This window comes from Zerene cesonia, chromosome 13, assembly GCF_012273895.1.
Source record: "Zerene cesonia ecotype Mississippi chromosome 13, Zerene_cesonia_1.1, whole genome shotgun sequence".
Classification (NCBI taxonomy): domain Eukaryota; kingdom Metazoa; phylum Arthropoda; class Insecta; order Lepidoptera; family Pieridae; genus Zerene; species Zerene cesonia.
In genome coordinates this window covers 6,620,340-6,642,029 of record NC_052114.1, presented here as the reverse complement: position 1 = coordinate 6,642,029, position 21,690 = coordinate 6,620,340, and the positions used below count along the sequence as shown (strand labels likewise).

Below are 21,690 nucleotides of genomic sequence, written 5' to 3'. Positions count from 1 at the left end.
TTTGTTAGTTTTTATTTCAACATCAGATGTTTAAAATCTTCGATTTTTATGTGTTTGCTAAGACGGCATTCTGATCATGTAATAGTGTAGCCGAGCTCTCCGAGTTTTATATCAAGTGTTCCAAATCTTCAAATTTATACTCTAAGCAGAAAATAAACAGACAGACACAATTTTTTTTTGGATTCGTGCTCTATTACTGTTTTTAAAACCCCTTTTATTATCATTTTTTAATATCTCCAATGTACAGACAGTTTTTTACTGTTTTATTATATGTATAAATAGATGTATATAGAAGTATTGAAAATTTCTGTAACGCTAAAACTCAATTATATAAATTAAGAGAACCATTCAATTACTACACCGATGAGCAATGATTCTTTCATGAATTTCAGCAAATCAACAAAACGGAGCACAGCTTTTCTACATAGACAAGTCATAGATTTCATAATATTAATTTTGAATCAGAATTCACATCAACATAAGACCTTTTCGTTCCCTCTGCAGGGACACGGGCCTCCTACGAGCGCTCAAGCCATAATCCACGCTGGCGAAGTGCGTCACAAGTCGTCGAATTTAGAATTCTTGGAGAAATAGTAGAGCAAAATGCGCAGATAAATTGAAAAATTATCTAATAGGGGAAAATGTAACAAGGATTTAAGAGTACTTTTAAAGTAATTAGTGTATTAAAAACTGCCCTAGATCATACTCCTGAAATTAAGATTAAATTAGTAATTATTATGAATTTTTACAAAAGCTTTTTACTGCGAAGATTGTAGAATATAGACTAACGTTAGTATTAGCGCCATCTGTTGAATATAGTAATAACTTCAAGAGCTGAGCTTCATAACTTTACAAAGGTTCTATGTTGTTTTGCAGATGTTATGTCGTATGCCGGTTTCGCTAGCCTTGCCACAATTGCGTAACATTGTAACAGTTACATAATGAAAATAATTATGTCATACATTTGGTTACATCATAAGTGCTTACATTATCCAGTATGTTGCTTTATAATATTTATATAATGCACCCATGTTACATTTATGGGTATTTATTTAGATAATAAAACTAGTATCCTCATTAAACAATTATATTTATTATAATTTCTTATTGAAAGATTTAATTAAAAAGTTGATAGTAGAAAAACATTTGGTGCAAGAATTAATGATATAGGGGGCACAGGTTGCCTTAGCCTAGAAGATTAAAAAATTATAATTTAACAGTATATGTTGGAAAGTAAATTAGTTATTTAATGACTTGACTTCTTCCTCAGGGACATCAGGTTTAAATTTCTTAGCCTGCGATTCCTCATGATCATTGCTAGACTCTTCTTTACATATTTCATGTAAATTATACTTCTTGTATGAATAATAATTATCAACAATGCTTAGTAAACAAATGCCTTTTATTATTTCGACAATAATACATAGCCCAGGATTTTTCAAATCTGCCTTGTTGTTACAGTTTTTCAATACAATTAATTCGGCCAACTCCTTTATCACCAAATCTCTAGATACGCTGCTGTTGAATCTCTTGTTGAAAATAACAGCAAATGTTGAAGACTGCTTTAAGAAGTACTTATCAAACAACTTTCCTGCACATTCCATAATATCTGGTAAATTGGCTTTACATGTAGCCATAATGGGTAAGAAGCGCAGCACATGCCGCGTTTTCTGAACTTTGGTAGCATTCAAATCTTTGATAATAGCTGCACTGAGTTCTTCTGGGCAAGGTAGATTAGTCTTTATGAAAATGCAATTTGATGCACCAGTTTCCACAACTTGAAAACGTTTGTGCTTAAGAGATTTTTGGGAAGCATTTTTAATGGAGTCCACTTCGCGTCGGAGTATATCTCCAATGTCAGTCTCACTCTCTGAATCACTATCAGATTCGTCGTCACGATCCGCTGGAGTTACCACAGGCGGTGCATTGTCCACATTTGGATATAATTTACCGGCGTACTCATTAAGCAAATTGTACATTTCCCTTACACAGTCCTTCTCTCTAAAGTTACATGTGCAAAAGAAACCTCTAAAGCCGGGTTCTAAAAAGTATTTGTTTCTACTCTTCCGAAAGTAATACTTTTTCTTCTTTCTTGTATCACCCATTGCAGAGCACTATAACACACGCCCTTTCTCGATTTATTACAATAAATAATACTCAATGATATAACAATTATTACGTGAATTGAATTATGAAATCACATAATAACTCTTAACAGAAAGTTCAATATCGCAGCTCGCATTGTAACTGTCTAATTTGACATTTTGACCGTGTGTTCCTTACTTGTCATTGTCACTGACGTTGACAAATGACATCATTCTAATCATGGTCCAATCATAATTTGCTACTAGAGCACGCGACAAAAAATAAGGCTACGGCTACAGTATGAAAAGTGTATGAACTAAATTTTACAGGTCGGCCATGTTGTAGACAAAAATTCACAAGGTGCCCCCTTAATTATGACTGTGTTTAACTATTAGGAAAAGATACGAAATCTGATGAAACGAAGAATTGTATTGAAATAGGTATTTAATCAAATGTGTGGAAACTGTGGGCATTTAGCATATCACCCATAACACACTATCATTACCAGCTGGACTATGAATACTAAATACCTGATAGAAAACATACATAATAGGTGTATATAATTACACTCTCTATTTTCCATACTGTTGCATAAAATAAAATCAATAAATAAATTGTAAACATCCATAGTCGACATAATCGACGAAAACAGGGTTTTTTCCATAACTGTTCTATAAAATTCTATAAAACTTTTTTTTTCTTTTTTCTCCAATTCGGAGGCATTTAAATTGAGTAATACTGGCGACTAACTGACTGACTAACTACATAATTTTCTTTAAATTTGGAATATGTTTGGAAAACGAAAATGTTGACGATTTGATGCCAATACCAATCCTATCTCATTTTTAAAAATGCTATAGTGCTATTGATAAATATACTCGAGAAAAAATACACAATTTGTTATAAAATTTATTAAAAAATGCATTCATTCTGTGGGTTGCTGGGAGCCCGAGAAAAATTTTTCGCGGTATGCGAGCAAAAAATTTTATACTAAGTGCTTATCCAGGTTATAAGATATTTCTTTACGTTGTATATAAGTATATAACTTTGATTAAAAATGACGCCTTACATCGTGGCAGCCATGTTAGTCTATCGCATATGCTTATTTGAATACTCTGCCTATATATTACCTGTAGTGATATAGTACAAAAATTACGCAGCAGATATTGATGGCTTTTAAATAGATAGAGTGATTCGAGAGGACGGTTTATATGTATATATTATGTATTATTGCACCTATGAGAAGTTAGGGCGGATCGCTAGTAAATGATAAAATACAAATGCTGAACAAATTTTGAGTACCAACATATCCAAGAACAATAAAACCACTTCTAGTTAATTAATAATTGTTTAATTTCCTACTTAAAACAAATGTGAATAATATAGACGTATTTAATATAAAGAATATACTTAATATTACTTAAAAAGTGAAATACTATGGCAATACTTTTTGGAGACGAATTTTCATTACTCTTATAGGTCATTCATTCATTCTTTTCCTATAAGGCTATGTCCGGATGCAGTATTTAGTTTTCATAATCGTTGGCAAATTGGCAACTACTGGTTTCTTTTGTTTGGGGCAAACAGTTATGCTGAAAGAAAAAAGCAATGAAAGTTTAATAAAGATCATATCATCATACAAACAGTATACAATATAGAAGCTATTTCATGTGTCTGTACTGTCTGAAGTCCACAATTATTAGAATTTTACTGCTGATGATATTCTTCAATAACTAAAACTTAAACTTATTATCTCGAATCTATCAATCGGCTTAAAAAAAGGAGGCTATCAATTCGATTGTATTTGTTGTGTTTGTTACCATATAACTTTTTACTGAGTAAACTGATTTTTATGATTCTCAATTTTAAATCTGGTGCCTCTCATGTGTTCTTATTTAAATTTAGTCTAGTTCTAACAATTTGGAAAATAATTTTATAAAATAAATTAAAGCAAAGCATCGCGAGCGCTTTAAGCATCTTATTTCACCTATACCAAAAAAGTTAATTCTCATCTGCATTGACGATTGTATCATTTATAATTAAATTTTTTTCGTCATGAAAATTAATTTGGTATAATATTTAAGATAACATATTATTGTCGACATAAAAACTTACTCAGAATTATATTCGATTGATGATATTTTTATGTATTCAATGTAGAGACTTGAAGATTTTAGTAATCTCCATGTCATTGGATTTAATAAATTGGTTTCATACTTCCATTCTACGATAACAGATAAGGGCGGATGACCTGTATCCTTGAACGCTATTAATTTAGTATGCATATCACCAGGCCGGTAATATTTTCTGTAATAAAAAAGATAATACATTTCAACAGGTCGTTCTTTTTAATAGACTAAGCAATTTATGAGATTTTTGTTTTATAAACATATTTGTATAATTTTTATTACGCAGCCGACAAAGTTCTTTTCGCGTAGTACTATTTGATAAATATTTGAACGATTTAACCACTAAATTCGATCACGAAAGGTGCGAAGGTATTCGATCCTTCGATTCCATAATAAAATGAAAAAAAAACCAACTTTTTAAAAGCTTAGCTTGTATTGTGGTTATCAAAATTAATTTTAAATTTCTTACACATTGTGTATGCAACTTTCACTACAAGAATATTTTAGTAGTATATATTAAATCACAATACTTACTGCTCATCGTTCAGGAATTTATGATCGCTCTTATTATTATTTCTGTCTACTAATGTTATTGATACTTTGCCAACATCGGGGCCGTGAATATTACTTTCAGTTGAATTCGACACTTTCACTCTCACTTCATAGTGTACTCCTAAAAAAATATAATTTCATGTTGTTTTATTTTTGGCTTTCATAACCATACATATTACCTTCTATGTTTTTTTTTTATGCATTGAATTAAAATGCATACAGCTAGAACGTACGAACATTTTTCGTTTTTTTTTTTTACCTAATAAAAATAATGTTTACAACTTACTGCAATATGGCTTTGTGTTGCCAGTTAGGGCATAAAGGGCAACGTTAGAATTGGAATCGACTAGCCCGCCCATTTGTAGCCGCTTATACACATTTTGGGAATGGAAGCCCACAGGTATGCATACGTGTTTATTGTCACATGTTGTGCAGTTACCAGCTAAGAATGCCTGCAAATAAATCGTTTTAATGGATTAAACGTTATGTGTGCAGTAACCTTATAGCCCACCATAACGACTTAAGAGGGAGTAATTCTAGTGTTACGACGTTTAAAGCTCTTGACAGCCTATCTAGCTCGGCTTTTTCTAGTCTTTTTCAATTTTAAATTAATGCAAGAATTATTGAGGGTTTAGGCCATAATCCACCACGCTGGCCAAGTGCGGGTTGGCAGATGTCACATGTCGTCGAACTTTTTGATTCTTGGACATGCCGGTTTCCTCACGATGTTTTCCTTCACCGTTTTAAGCAGTGGTGATGTTATCCACATGTGCAGATAAATTGAAAAATCAATTTCTTTCCTTGCACGCTCGCCCGGTTTGAACCCCGACTTATCGATTTTTGAAGTCCGAGGTTCTCACCACTGAGCCACCACTGCTTGGATTATGGCCTAAACCCTCATAGGAGGCCTGTGTCCCAGCAGTGGGAACGTGTATGGGCTGATGATGATGATGATAATGAAGAGATATTGAAAAGAATGCAAATTTAAGGATTAAAGTCTCATTTTATCTTTTGTTTGACCTCAGTGTAAACATACGCCAAAATGACTATAAATAATAACACTATAAGTAATATTTCATTTTATCTTACCTCGTACGATTTACATTGAATAGCCATAAACGGGCAGCGCGGAGCAATGCTCTCAGTGAAGAAATCATAACTCCTCTCGTGATCACAGGCAACAAATTTCGCAACTTGCTGATACATATCGCTCCCGCTGCGCTGGTTCGGCGCACCTTCAGATTTGCAGCCCGGTTGTGTGGATCCACCGTTGGGATAGAAATCTACGTGACCTATTGGTTCTGACATTCCGAAACCTGGAATTACATTATAATTGATACGTAAAATACATTATGTGGTAAATATGGGTGTAAATGGTCCGAGTCATTCAACGATAATGATCTCGCGAATCAAAGCGACAAGAAGCGAAATGCGAAAGAATCTAAATTTGTTATAAATTCGAAATTAAATCTTTTTAATGACATTACATATTGCTTGGATTTCTGGTTAATACATGGATATTTGTCATAATTTTCACTAATTTTGATATCGAATAGGACATGAAAGACCAAAAGATGAATCAAGAACGGTTGCCTGGTAGAGATGGCTTTTAACCATAAGGCCGCCATTTGTATACTAGTTTTAAGTAGAGATGCCACGAATAGTTGATTGGCCGAATACCGAATACCGAATATTCGGCAACGCTGTCGGCCGAAGCGCGCAATATTCGGCCACCGAATATTCGGCACTAAATACGTGCTTGTCGGGGGCGCGTTCGCTGGAATAAGACAAGTAAAAAGCTGTTTTCCTCGTTGCGTTGGCGCGGCAGGAGATCGATGGCTATTTGTTTCAATTCAATGGCGAGTAAATCACGTCAAAGATAGTCGCCTAGATAGGAAGGTCGATCCTTACAAGTGGTGGTTAGCAAACGAAAAACAATACCCAAACCTTTCGAAATTTGCTAAAGTGTATCTTTCTTCTCCTGGAAGTAGCGTGTATAGTGAGAGGTTATTTTCTGAGGCTGGTATCATTTACGATGAAAAGCGTAGTCATTTGCTACCAATAAATGCTGAAAAGCTTGTTTTTATCCATCACAACTTACCACTGATCAATTTTATTTACTTAAGAGTTGTAATTTGGAAATAAATAGATAATTTTGAGTAATATGATGTGTCTTTTTTTCATTGATTTGCTATTCGGTATTCGGCCGAATAGTACGTATTATTCGGCCGAATACCGAATAGCTTAAAAGTGGCCGAATAGGCCGAATACCGAATAGTTGCCGAATATTCGTGGCATCTCTACTTTTAAGTTGCTTTTGTTAAGTTTATTTTTGTTTTATATTTTGTAAGTGTGCAATAAAGAATAAATAAATAAATAAATAAAGATTCACTTTGATAATAATAAAATCTATATTCGTATCCATAAATACAGGTATTAGTATACAGTAATACAGGTATAATTGACGTAACTTTATTTATGAAATACCAATTACCTGAAAAATACAGCGGCATCGCATTACTATGGATAATATCGACATATTCAGCATCAGATCTGTCCAGCCGTACTAAAGTAACGGTGTTACTGAAATATGGGGCCGCTGGGTCTAAACCCGTTATCCGTCCCAATTTGAGATTAAATTTCTGTAATAAAAAAAAAAAAAAAAAAAATTTAACAAATTTTCTACATAGTGCAACAGAGAATGGTTAATGAATATATCATACACACAATTGTACTTTCTATATTACTTACTTTTTGTAGAGAGTGGCCACAATAGCCTGCTAAATGCGAACCGAGGGAATGACCAATAAAGTGAAAATTGTTTAAGTTCGATAATCCCAGCTCGTTCTGAAATCAAACGTTCGATTCGTTATTTGACAAATGGTCCACTGATATCCACAAAACAGCTAATACAAAAAATACATGTATTTGTGACAATTACTTGTACCCATCACAATATGTTAATTCGGGAGATAATATATATCTTTGTACTTCTCGTCACCAGCAGCTCAATCATTGTTTCAAAACAATGCCATAATATACCAGTTGCACGCCCCGGTTCCGCCCGAGTAGTTATTTATCGTAATTGAAATAATATAAATTCCTATCTTTTAAGTTTGATCAATCTGCACATGCGTGTACAAATATGATTAAAATCGGTTGAGTAGTTTAGGAGTCCATTGCCGACAAACAAAGTGACACGTAATTTATACACATTAAGACTACGTATAATATATATACTAACATAAAAAGTATGCATAAGATGTGCCGTCATCACCCCCACAAGTCGTATGTTGGCCACGGCTTGTCCGTACGGGGGTTGGGAACCACGACGCCAATCCACTATAGTAACTGTTGCCGCTTCATTACCTTCTAAATTCAGAAGAGCATCCGCCATATTTTGTATCTGTAAATTACAGATATTCATGTCAATTTTTATAAGACACTAGCTGCGCCCCGCGGTTTCACCCGCGTAAGTCCGTATCCCGTAGGAATATCGGGATAAAAAATAGATGTTAGCCGATTCTCAGACCTACCCAATATGCTTACCAAATTTCAGAGGAATCGGTCAAGCCGTTTCGGAGGAGTATGGCAACGAAAACTGTGACACGAGAATTTTATATATAAGACATGTAGGTAATACTTTTGAAGATGTTAATGATTAAAAAAAAGTATGTATGTACGATAGTTCAAGTCGACCCTTGCAAAAATAACATTGATAAGTTGAAACTTAGAAAGATCAATAAACAGACAATCATACAATCAAACTACTTTATAATATTAAGGATAACTCATTGCTGGAAATTATGCATTTATATCAAAAAAATTAATAGACACTAACCCACAGTTTATGACCTCCATCGAGGAACCCATGAGAAATGAAATAAAAAGGTCCTCTTGAATCAATATTCGCATTTCGGACTTTTTCTACATCTGTAGCCTGTAATAGAACTGGTAATTTTCTATTTCGCCTTGTAAAAACAGCGTACCTATAATACATAAAGAAAACATCGGTTAAAAATTTCGCAATATTTATAATTTATACGTTACAATTGATACTTTATCTAACCCTTCGCCCCTTGGGACAATTTCGTATGCTGATATGCATCAGTCCAAAGGTCGATATTTATATAGAATAAAGTACACTGCAGGCAATTAGTTAACGAGTTTATCATTGTGATAATACGTCACAGTGCAACTACGGGACGTAAATATTTGTTTATTCTTCGTATTGATAGATCGATGTCACGGACGAGCCCCCTTTATTATCAGGGACGATACATTAAGTACGTAGATAAAATGTACTGGGAATACCAGGGTAATGACAAAAAGTATCCACTAGTTCCGAGTCGCTTTGTTGGGGGCGTGGCTCTCTGTAATTTTTCGAACTGAACAATAGCATGAAAATTAAATTTATGCATATAAATCGAAAGAACCAAACATCCACACTATAATTGTATGTGTTATATTAATAACGTATGCTTACAAATTATCTATTCTTCTTATACATTTATTTTTTATTAGGTTGATTATTTTTTTTTTTCAATGCTCATAATATATCAATTCTGGTTGCCTTGGAAATTATAGTAGTGCATTGAACATAAATGAATACAAGTATACATCGCCTGGAATTTTTATTTCTTAGTTCAATAACAGCCAAACTAAAGACAAAATAACAACAATCCTATATTGTGATCTGTGATCATTATTTGTATTTTATAATCAGTAGTAGCCAAAAACACAAAAAGTATAAGCCCTTTGAAAGTCATTTTAGTGGTCATCGTTAAATTACCCAAGTATTTTCCGATATTTCAATGTTCTACTACTTAACACGGATCTGAATTATCCTTATTAGATATTTCGTTATTTTACTCATGTTTGGTAAGGTTTTTACATAAATTATATTGCTATATTTATTACTAGATACTACATTTTCGTCGCTAAAAAAACAATTAAACTCCTCAGCTTTAGAGTAAGTATATTTTGTATAGAGAAGACAGCATTTATAAGTAACGTCGCTGGTTCACGAACCAAAATTGAATTTATTCATGTTGTCTTTTGGAAAAAAGAATATTTTTAATTTTTGGTTTTATTTTTTAAAGGAGAAATTTTGAAAGAATAGAAAAAATTTGATCACGAGGCAGGATTCGAACCTGCGTATCTTGCCTAACCGTAGCAACGCCTAGCCTCTCGGCCACCCGTGATCCTGCCACAGTAATCGAATTTCTTCTACTCTTTCGGTTTCATGTGCCTCAAAAAGAATATTGTAAACTGTTTAATTGCGATTCATAAAAATTAACAAATACTGGAATCGAATAGTAAAACATGGAACGCAAGGAAAATCATTATTTTTTAATAGAAGAGATAGAAACTTCTGAATATTTTTGGGTTTTGAAAGTCTTTTGTGACCTACTCATATTCATTTCAATATTTTTTCTTCGCAATAAAATATTTTACTAGCTTTCCGTCCGCAGCTTCGCCTGCTTAGTCAAAGGAAAAGATAGACGGTCCCGGGGTTTTACTCAAATAGTTCCCGTTCCCTTGGGTTTTCGGGGATAAAACGATCCTACATTCTTACTTGGGTCTCAAACCATCTTCGTACCAAATTTTATCGAAGTCGGTATTGCAGTTCAAGCATGAAAACACAGACAGACTGAATTAAATACACATTTATAATATTAGTCGAGATCTAGGGGGTATAATGATAATGATGTATAGGGCTCATAGGAGATTTCAAGTTCAATAATTCGATACGCTGGAATGTTACTATTTTATCTGTGGCTGTAGTTATATGGGCGGAACGCACATCACCGGCTATAATTTGAAACTTGAGGTACGACGTAAGTCTGGACTCTGGTCTCAGATAAATGAACATAAATAGTATATTGCAAATTATTAATTAAGATATTATAATTTGATTACTTATCACATGGTTATATTATAACAAGTTAAAACATTCTGTAAAACCCGAGTAAAGTTTTACAGAATGTTTTAAATTCAATATCCTTATAGTACAAGATCCTACCACAATAAAGAAAGTAATTACAGAATAAATTAAATAATAATGTGTACATTGTTCGTGTTTTATTATTTATCTTTTTTTATTTATTTTACTGTTGTGGGAGCAAAGATAAGTAATTACAAGATTAATAAAAAGACAAAAATATACAATTCAGTTTTTACTACCTGACTCCTAAAGATTCCGGCGGGGCAGGAAAATAATTATCAGGGCGGTGCTCCGTCCAGGGATAGGCTTTCGAGAAACATCCGTATACATTGTAGCATCGTTCTATCTCCGCATCCTCTTGAAATATTAAATCAATTTAGTGCGCGACCATCATATTTAAATATGTACATCTTTACACTTATTATTATAAATATTGTCCTACACAATATAACATTATGAGGTCATCTCATTACCATGCACATCATGCAAATCATACTTTTAAACTGACTAACCGTAGAAGGAGCTCGGGAAGTTTGTAACATCTGTCGAATTCTGCTTGTCCATTAAGACCATTATAGTTTGGAGCATCAATGTTGCACTTGTTCTGTTATACATTTTCAAATTTCACGATCGAACTTTCGTCGAATGGCGAAGCACGTGTCACTATGGACGATAGCGAAACGTTCAATGTAATGCGATCAGTGTCCCAACGAGTATCGAATAACGCTCTTATTAAACGTCCGTTTGTCAGCGTAATGAAATGTTTTCAAGACGCTCCTTGTTTATATAGAATCATAAATGCACTAGACTCATCTGCTTGGACATTGTTACCTAATAGATCCGTATTGCTTCTAGTTCGCAGACGTTCCGGGATATGCCGATAACAGAGGTTACGACGTTATCAATGAGCGGTTATTTGTTAAATATGATTGACGCACGAGAGGTCTGTTAGTTTGTGAAGCACTCGAGTAATTAAATATTATTAGTGCAGATACACCACGGGCAGCGTACACGCGGATCGTGTACGCGTTACGATAAACAATCTCGATCGTTGGGATAGCAATATTGTGGTAGAAATAATTATTTATAGCCTACAATTAACCTTACCTTACCTTAAAAAATTAGGAAGTAAAGGAGTTCGTTTTTTCAATTATTTTTAAGTAACTTTGAGGGTTCTACCTTTGTTATCTGGGCAGCAGGGCATTTATTTACGATAATAAGTAAAAAATAATGATGTCACAATCGTCATTGTATAAAACAAACAATGAAACGGACTTTGTTGTCTTCATCTTTACAACTTTCCGATAAGAAATGTACACTAACTAATTAGTAAAATTGTTTTGTTTTTGCAAAGTTCATGTAACTGTGATAAATCCTCACAACAAATGAAATTTCGTAAACTGTTATTTACAATAATAATACATACTCGTACATACATAATCATAATAATGAATCAAAATGTAAACTTAAAGTTGAGAGAGCAGTTAAATTATATTATGAAATAAAAAAAGAGTATAAAATATTGAGATAGCTTACATTAAAAATAAATTTATTTATTTATGTCTTTATTTATATCATCTACAATGTTCAGTCTTAAAAGCTTAAAATAAAAATTACTTGATCGAAGTAAACACGCAAATATCAAAACAAAATCTCATGCAAAACGCTATTATCAAGTATTTAACAAATTCATAAACAATCCACAATAATGGCATTGCGTCGAGACTTTTCTTTTAAAAATTATATAAAAATTTATATCCAGGTCGTCTCCATAGTTTTCTAAACACCTACACAATTATTTCAAAATAAATGCATTTAAAGTACTTATTGTACTTTCCAAAACCGTTATTTGTCTCAATAGGATATTATTTATCAGTCATTAAGTCAGGATACAAGAACATTAATATATCTCGAAAACAAGATGAAGCATACATATTTCATAATAATAATTGAAATTTTTAAGAAAACAACAATCATACACGAAACATTATTGGATTACCTTATACAACAACAATTAGTCTACTAATTTATTTTACGTTACTTATGAAATACCCATTAAATTTTCCTATAAAAATAATTAAGAATTGACTTTACGTGACTTATTTTTCGACGGCGTGGAAGAAAAATTACAAGTAAATGTTAAATCTTCGTTAAAAAAGTCCGAAATAGACATGGCATCGTTTTTAGTTGGGGGCGGAATTATTCTATCCATGTCGTCGTTCAGTTCATTTTCCTTATCATGAAACTTCACGTCAGAGAAATGATTAATAGTAATTTTTTTAATGGAACTCTCGTTGGAATAGAACTGGGTACTGTCTGTCGACGTTTCGTCTTTGAAACCACTGTCGACCCTCATCCAATTTACATTGGAGATTTCCTTCAAAGCCGTCTTACTACTATTGCCTTTAGATAAACTGGTGACCGTCAATTCTGAAGGTTTTATGGCACTCTCATAATAACTAGAAGCGTAAAAGGTGTTTTCGTTAAAACCACTATCGACTTTCTTATAGCTACTGGAAGATTCGCTAGCAATTTTTGTGGTATTTTTAGAATTGTGCTCGTATTCCAACACGTTTTCAGTCAAGAATTTGAGATCAATGGTATTAAAGTCTATCTTTTTGTCCTCCATACTAAAAGGTATATCAAAATTATCTAAACTATTATCTAAGGACATATGCAATGGGCTGAGTGTAGCCTGTGCACGTATTTTGCTAATTTCATGAGCGACATTAGTCCTTCGTTTACCCTTAATGGGAGTTTCATCTAATAAATTTATTCTGGTGGAAGACTGGATATCATGCGATTGCCCCTTAAATGAATCTAATTTAGCTAATTTTTTAACATTCGTCTCAGTTTCGAGGGACCAAGTTACGTGTTTTCTGTCTGGTGAGGTAGTTTCTGATCCTGCCGAAAGAAATTTATTATAAATACGTCAAAATTTCAACATAAGTACAAACATTTATACATGTGAAAATTTGTAAAATACATACCCTGTGAAGTGTTGTGGAACGATTCATCCACACTCATGTCCATACTAAAATCTAACTTTTGTACAGATCGACTGCGATGCAAGCTCGACATACTGAGACTGCGTTTCTCTGATAATAAAGATCCTCTCTTGTTTTTAGGCGGCGAATTTTTGAGTGACGTACTACGTTTTAATATAGATTTATTTGGCGTCGTTTTACAGAAGCACACACCATTCCTTTCGCTTTCTGGTTCCGTAACAATACAGTCGAGACATGTTGCCATAGCTTCTGATTCCGGTGAGGTGAAATTATTTTTCTAAAAATATTCCAGGCAGATTGAAACATAAAACTAAATGCGTTCATTATTACGAACTATCTATTTAACATAATTCTGATTCACTTGTTTACAAATAACATAGTGTCGGACACACTATGTTATTTTTTCATTAATTTACTAGTTTTTTGAAGCATATTAACAAATCCCCATGTAACAGCATAAATTAAGATCGAGTCAGCTACATCAGATCACACAAATCTTATTATTACTATTAATTTGAACATGTCAGAAACGAAAACAGACATATACACTGCCGAAGATCAGACCGTAGAAAACGAGATTATGAACTTATCATGCAAGTATCAATGTGGATACAGATCAGAATGGATTTGGATCATCATCTCATTAAATTTTGTCTGCAGATACAAATTACCAGAATATTAATGGACAATTTCATTTTTTTTTTCGCTCTCTTAATACGCAAATTCTCTAAAAGTGCAGTAAAAGCAACAAAGTTGACAGTTCCAATAGATCACTGTATTGCATAGTCGCTACCAACAGTCTGTTACAGAGTGGAGAAAACTTAAGCATAGATTCCAGATAGATTATCGCCTGTTGATCAACTGTTGCACAACAAATTATTACCATGAAAACAAGGTAAATTTAATATTTTTGGTCGAAATAACTGATGTAGAGTTATGACTATTTAGTCCTTAATATGAAGAATCTGTTAGTTAATGATTAAAATAATAGCAAAAAAGTCTATATATTTGACTCCCTCTTCTACCTACCTCCTGATCGCTAACTTTCGTTACAGGTGAAATTGATGATGATGCAAGTGAAGATGATGTCGCTGAACCTTTGGGAGTTCTGAATTCAATGGGACTGAAGCATGGTTCGAAGTCAACCACATCCAATATTTTGTTCCTGTATGGTTTGTGTTTTGAACCAGTTTGCAATGGAGTCCCAAATGTGCGTTTCATGCCTTTTGATAAGTCACAGCTCTGGAAGCAATATTTGTAATGATACACAAAAAAAAACAATTCACATGTTTCTTGAGGTAAAACCAAATAGGCTATATAAAAATTTATATGCATAAATTGTACTATGAATACTCATTGTTAACTACCATGTTTAGTGTGCTCTTAGTGAAAAAGACCTTCAATTTTTTTTTTATTCTCAATTATATTATTTCTAGCTGCGCCTCGCGGTTTCACCCGCGAAAGTCCGTATCCCGTAGGAATATCGGGATAAAAAGTTGCCTATGTGTTGTTTCAGTTGTCCAGCTGTCTACATACCAAATTTTATTGCAATCGGTTCAGCAGTTTTTGCGTGAAAGAGCAACAAACACACACACATCCTAAATTTAATTTTCATCCTTACAAACTTTCGCATTTATAATATTAAGTAGTATATAGACTGCAAAATATTGTATTTTGTGGATTTTCGAAGAAGTAGTATGACATTTTTTAATACTTTTGATCACATCACATATTCAAATTTTTTTACTAGCAATTTTTATGAGGTCTATCTGTCCATCTGTCTGTTCTTCACATCTAAACCACTGAATCGTTTTAAATGAAATTTGGTGAAAGATAGTTTGAGAAGGGCATAGAATAGTTCTTTATCACAGAATGCATGGGAACTATGAGGTAAAACCCTGATACCGTCTATTTTTTTGTTGACTATGCAGGCGAAGCACGCGATGGAAAGGTGGAGACTTAGTTCGTTTGAACGCATTTATCTCAGAAACTACTGAACCAGTTAATATTGGTAGTAATAGGAAGTTGATTGTGCTTTTTTCAAAAAGTCTAAGTTGAAGTTAACATTTTTAAGACATGTAACACACTAAAATAGTTTTTTGATGTAATTCTTCACTATTCAACAATGCAATCTTAATACTTTTAGTCTTACTAGTCTACATATTGTAGGGTTGCTACATTTTTACAACTAAAATTACAAATACTTACCAAGTCAGGGCTGAATATAACTGGTGTGTGTTCTTCATAACTAGAGGGAGGCCGCTTTTCATTATTAACTTCATCGTCTGTTTGTTCCGAGTCATCATGATCACTTTGCTCCTCAAAGAACAATGTTCTACGCAAGGAACCATTCGCAGTTACTTCATACTCATCAAACATTGCTTGCTCCTGGAATTTGAGGCTATTTTTAAGGTAATATAATGGTTAATTCTATACAATAAAGTATATGTGTATAATTTTTACATTATTATGAAAGACATGAATGGAAATAATTATGTTACTATAATGCACAATTATAATTGTGTTTACACTTGAACCACATTTTTATGAGTTATACATTTTCTAGTTACATTTTGATTAGAACATAAACATATAATAATATTTTAAAGATATTTTTTAAAATAATACAATTAAAAAATAAATGCAGCTGTTTTTTCATCTTAATAAAACCATTTTTGAAATAAGATTAAAGCTATATAATTTGACATCTTACAAAAAATACTTTAGAAACCTGATTTTTGCCCATCTTCTGCATGAGCTGTTGCATTCAACTAAGCAGTTCACAGCAAAAAAAATATACAGCATATTTAAGAATCTTAATTAAATTTTTTTAGATTAAAAATATGTTCCTGAATAAAGCTCAAATGAGAAAACAATATGGCGGTTTTTTTAAAAAAAGGCCAACACCAATATCCAAAATTTGACAAAAAAGAATTAGTTCAGTACAATAACTATTAAAATATTAGTTTCACACATGTTAAATGATCAAGCCATGGTCAACAAGTTACTACTCAATATTATAAAATGAAATATATATAAATATACATTGATTTTTATTATATTTTGTTCAATAACATAATGACTAATCACCTGTGTAAATGTGCAGAATGGTTGTAAAATGCTCTCTAATTCAGGAGGAAGTGTTGGTGGTAATGTTAGCGTTGTTTGAACTGAAACTAAATTATAATGTTATATATTTAATGAAACAGCTAAGCAGTCTGTTCAATATTAATTATTAACATGAGAGTTATAAACACTTACCAGTCTTGACAAATTTTAACTCTTTCACAAGACTAGATGCATTGGAACTAGAATCTGAAGATGTTGCTTGTAATAAAGGTTGCAGTTTTTTAGATGATTCCATAGGACTTGGTAAAACTAATTCTTGTGAAAAAAATCTAAAAAATAAATGTTAAGTGCCATCTATATGAACAGTTAATCTTCGGATATAAAAATTACACTTACAAAATCAATATAAATAATAATTCAAATAATTAAAAATTCAGTGAATTTATCTACGATGAATATTGTACATAAGGAAATTAATTCTACCGGACTTACTTTTCAGTAGCTTCTTCTGCGATCTTCTCCAACGCTGGATCTGGGGACGGCTCAAACTGGCTATTGCATACGATAATATCAGTAGGAACTAAAGTACAAGCTTGGTCTATATCCCATCGAAACGAACCGTTCGATTTATTTTTGTACATTTTGCACATACCAGGGCTGTGTAAAACATATAAGGAATCAATATTATGCCACAATTTACAAAATCTAATTTACAGAATAGAAAAATCATTATCAAACCTGCATATTGGTTTATGAAGATTTTCTACAAGCACTTTATCAAAAGGATTGCGCACTTTATTTTTCTTTTGAGGTGTACATTTATTATTTGTATTTGATAAATCTTCATTTTTAAAATCACACATTTTGAACCTAACGAAATTTAAAAACTAATAAACGGTAAATGCTTCAAAGTGGCATTTGTGGTTTGACAACTGAATTTTTTTTAAATCATAAATTGCTATATTAAGGCAAGGGCCGCATAGACAATCTGCCTAATATAAACTAAAAGATACTAAAATTAAATTGTTAGTTAGTCATTTAAATTTATATAGGTACTCGGATATACATTTGTTTTTAATGTTGAGTACTTTATATAAGTTACAATTACTGTACTACTTTTCTACCTGCATGCAGTTTATATTAAAAATTCAACGACTTTTTGATTTAACAGAACCCAGATAAAAAAACTACATTCATGCAAATCGATATAAATTAATTACTCAATATTATTATACCACAGGAGGCACATTAAAATTTTCGCATCTAAAAAACGTTAGTAGGAAGATGTTTGTTTCCCCTTGCTCACTTTAAAGCCTGCGCAACTTTTTGCCTATCCCAACGCAAGTAATGTTAGCTCATTCGCTTCTCCAATACCACCCCATATATTCTTCTCCTTTACCACTATATACCACTACATATATGCTAGTTTCTCCGAACTCTCCGAACTTCAAGTTATCAAAACTTGAACATTTACAAAATCGTAAATAAATCAACTGGCTTCACATCTGCGTTTGAACTCCCACATTCTGCTTTTTCTCCTTCTTTGATTCTAAAGCTTCTAAATCTCTAACAGATAAATTTGAATTCTTTATTTCTCCTTTCCTTTGTCCCTCCGAAACTTTGCTACTAACAAATTTTATGAACATTCCTTTGCAGTTCGTGCTGCCAAACTTTGGAATGTACTCCCATCATAAGTTTGTTTGGTAAAAACCTTAAGTTTTCTATTATTTCTCTGTTACATAAATAAAAAAATATCATTGTATTCTTTTTTTTCTCTTCTTCCAAATTATTAATAACTATTTATTGAATATAACATTACCCATGAGTATCATTTTATTAATTATGGTTATATTAATAATTAATTATGTCAGTTATCCTTTCTTGTCTTTGAATATCTCTCCTCACCCAATGCATATGGCAGTCTGGAAAAGATCGCTACTTACCCATAAGATCTTCATTCGTATTTTATTATTCATACCTTTTCTGTGGGTACAATAAAGAATTAAACAAATGAGTAAATTATTTACGATTGGAGACAGGGACAATTTTTTTATGAAGTCTTACATGATTTTTATTAACATTCACTGGGCTGTAGCTGATCCCTTGCAAGGTAAGAAGGTAGAAGCGTAAGGTTTTCAATCGACCTTTCGCCTCTACAAATAGATTGACGACTATTAATTGGAAAGAGATTATGGGAAGATTGACGACGGGAAACAAGAAATCGATTGGGAAGGGTGAGTAAAAGGATACGGGCCTCCGACTCCCCCACCCACCGTACAAAACACAGTAGCGTGCTACTATTTCACGCCGATCTTCTATGGGAATGTGGTACTTACCTTGTGCGAGCTGGCCTAATTCATGCGATTCAAATCGTGCTCGAGTCCCATAATAAATAGTTTTGTTACGTCCCTACGAATCGTACAATATCATAATTAGTACACATTCTTGTAATTAAATTATGTCAATAATGTTGAAATGTATACAAATCAATACAAACAAGTGCGATAGTCAAAAAGAAAATATTACAACTGTCTCTGTAGTAACGTTTTATACAAGTGAACGTGGAACCAATTCAAGCTTTAGCTTCAATAACAAGTGGAGATTATTATATTATAGAACAGAAGTAGCCTTCTTGTCGACAGAAAATTGATCAGAGAAATTGTATCATCTGCCCTACACAAAAAATAGGAAATGTAGGACCTAACTTAAAATTTTAATAAAAGATTTATATTACATAATTTCTACTAATTATACCCTTTTTCAAACAGATTTCATTTTTTAAATTATAAAAGTAGATGAAACTAGTACTGTTCGTACAAATGTACGAACCCTACATACAAAATATAAAAAATAAAAGGAGATTTTATTGTGGTAGTCGAGCACGCTTCGGCACGAATTGGGCCAGCTCGCACCGGGGAAGTACCACACCCCCGCAGAAAACCGGCGTGAAATAGTGGCATGCCACTGTGTTTCGTGTGCCCGTTTCCTTTTCTTCACCCATCCCAGTCTATTCCTTCTTTCCAGTCTTTAATCCTTTCCTTTTCCCTTACCCCATAAAAGCGGGCAGCACGTTCGTAGAGGCACTGCCTTTGCGAATGTTCATGGGCGGTAGTGATCGCTTACCATCAGGCGAACCACCAGCTCAGTTGCCCGCTATGACATAAAAAAAAAAAAAGATACGCATAGGTGTCTATCAAATATGATTTTGTATTGTTTGGTACTTATTTATTCTATGGTAATAAAAATATGTTTTAAGTATGTACATCATAAACGTTTTAGTTGAAACTTATTGCCATAATGAAAGAAAAAAAAAGTAGATCATGACATAATGACATTTCAATGACGTTTGCGATTTGATTTATAAAATGACAGTGACGATAACGTTCGTTGAATTCAGATTTCAGAATTAACTTAAAGAACTTGGAAAATCTTTTAAAATTATAATTATACACTTTGATAATATTAATATATATAATGCGCACGTCATTGAATTTTTTTGTATAAGTTATTTGAAAAATTCATGTGGATATCCACTCATATAAAACGTTTGAATGTTTTCTACAACTCAAGACTAAAAACATAATACTACACATAGGTAAGGTATAGTAAACTTTCATAGTAATGGAGTGCAATACAAGTTGTGAGCCAATGGATATAGATTTAAGCTCAAATTCTGCAAATGCAATGGACATATCATATAATGACCCTGCTCCGCACGAAGAAGGAATAAACACAGAATTAGTTACTGATGAGAATCAAAGACCATCTACAACATTTAAGAAATTGGTTGTCCATTTGAATGAAAACAAATCAAATTCAAGAAAACGTACACTTTACATTTACATATCAGGAATAATAATATTGCTGATATCATGTGTATTATATCAAATCAATGCAAATTTTAAGTGTCATGGGAATTTAAATATTCAAAGGATAAGTGATAAAATGTCAACTAGACTTTATGGGCAATCAACTGCTTCCTCAAAAATCATTAATACTTTAAGAAGTCACACTAAGAATAAAATATTAATAATGTATGGAAGGACTGGTGTTGGAAAAACATTATCTGTGTCATTAATTTTAGAAGATATTATGAACTTTAGCAACATTTATCATTATACCATGCCAACTTTTGTAGACATGTTCTCAACAGATCTACTGTTGGGATTAACTTTGTGCCAAAACTCTATTGTTGTTATTGACGATCTTAAAAGCAATGATACATCTAAAATTAAAGATAAATTGTCAAGTTTACTCATTAAGACTGAGAATTTAAATAAAAATATTACTATTATTTTAGTTTATAATTGTGATGCAACAAGTGGAGAATTGTTGAATGATTGTGTGACTTTGATAAAATCAGAAATGAAGAGCTTTAATGACAATGATGAAAATGTAACAGAATACATAGAATTTGATAGTTTAGATGAAACCACTCTTAGAAAATGTGTTGAATATGAACTTGGACGGAGAGAAATTAGTGAAGAAAAATTCAAATATATTTTAAAAAATTTTAATGTCATTCAAGACGGGTGTAAAAATGTTCACCAAAAAATGAAGTATTTGAATATATTATGATTTAAAGGTATGAAGAAATTTTATTAAAGTTTTCAATCAGTATGATGTTGTGTTATTTTAAAAGTAGATTAGTGTATTTAATTAGTAATTGTAGTGGTATAAAATTAAGTGTAGTTTATAGTGCTTTTGAATTTAAACTTATGATTTTTTATTGCAATCTGAAGAACAAGGGTTATGATTAGATAACTTTTAATTATATGATTTTTGTGGTTTTTTGCCAATGACACATAAAATTTCTATTATGTAGTTAAATATTAGAATTAATGAAGAAAAAAACCTGAAATCACATGTATCGCTAGGTTTAATGCTGTTAGGATTTTAG

At 32.5% G+C, this 21,690-nt stretch overlaps 4 protein-coding genes across 4 annotated transcripts; 1 reads left to right on the top strand and 3 right to left on the bottom strand.

Moving 5' to 3' along the window:
- Positions 1-1,073: 1,073 nt before the first annotated feature.
- On the bottom strand, positions 1,074-2,252 carry LOC119831362 (THUMP domain-containing protein 1 homolog). The gene has a single exon (XM_038354672.1). The coding sequence runs from the start codon at positions 2,103-2,105 to the stop codon at positions 1,239-1,241; it is 867 nt and encodes a 288-aa protein (XP_038210600.1). The 5' UTR covers positions 2,106-2,252; the 3' UTR covers positions 1,074-1,238.
- Positions 2,253-3,450: 1,198 nt separating this feature from the next.
- Positions 3,451-11,717, bottom strand: LOC119831360 (pancreatic triacylglycerol lipase-like). The gene is made up of 11 exons (XM_038354670.1): positions 11,226-11,717; positions 10,953-11,070; positions 8,608-8,755; positions 8,011-8,172; positions 7,518-7,613; positions 7,261-7,408; positions 5,856-6,082; positions 5,053-5,218; positions 4,749-4,887; positions 4,201-4,392; positions 3,451-3,677 (listed from the first exon to the last, which is right to left on the bottom strand). The coding sequence occupies exons 1-11, from the start codon at positions 11,326-11,328 to the stop codon at positions 3,593-3,595; spliced, it is 1,584 nt and encodes a 527-aa protein (XP_038210598.1). The 5' UTR covers positions 11,329-11,717; the 3' UTR covers positions 3,451-3,592.
- Positions 11,718-12,310: 593 nt separating this feature from the next.
- LOC119831526 (protein aurora borealis) lies at positions 12,311-17,696 on the bottom strand. Its single transcript, XM_038354929.1, has 8 exons — positions 17,529-17,696; positions 17,283-17,447; positions 16,983-17,119; positions 16,812-16,897; positions 15,930-16,109; positions 14,751-14,963; positions 13,704-13,998; positions 12,311-13,617 (listed from the first exon to the last, which is right to left on the bottom strand). Exons 1-8 carry the CDS (start codon positions 17,651-17,653, stop codon positions 12,791-12,793), a joined length of 2,028 nt encoding a protein of 675 aa, XP_038210857.1. The 5' UTR covers positions 17,654-17,696; the 3' UTR covers positions 12,311-12,790.
- Positions 17,697-20,139: 2,443 nt separating this feature from the next.
- On the top strand, positions 20,140-21,375 carry LOC119831120. Its single transcript, XM_038354377.1, has one exon. It carries the CDS (start codon positions 20,412-20,414, stop codon positions 21,366-21,368), a length of 957 nt encoding a protein of 318 aa, XP_038210305.1. The 5' UTR covers positions 20,140-20,411; the 3' UTR covers positions 21,369-21,375.
- Positions 21,376-21,690: the final 315 nt, after the last annotated feature.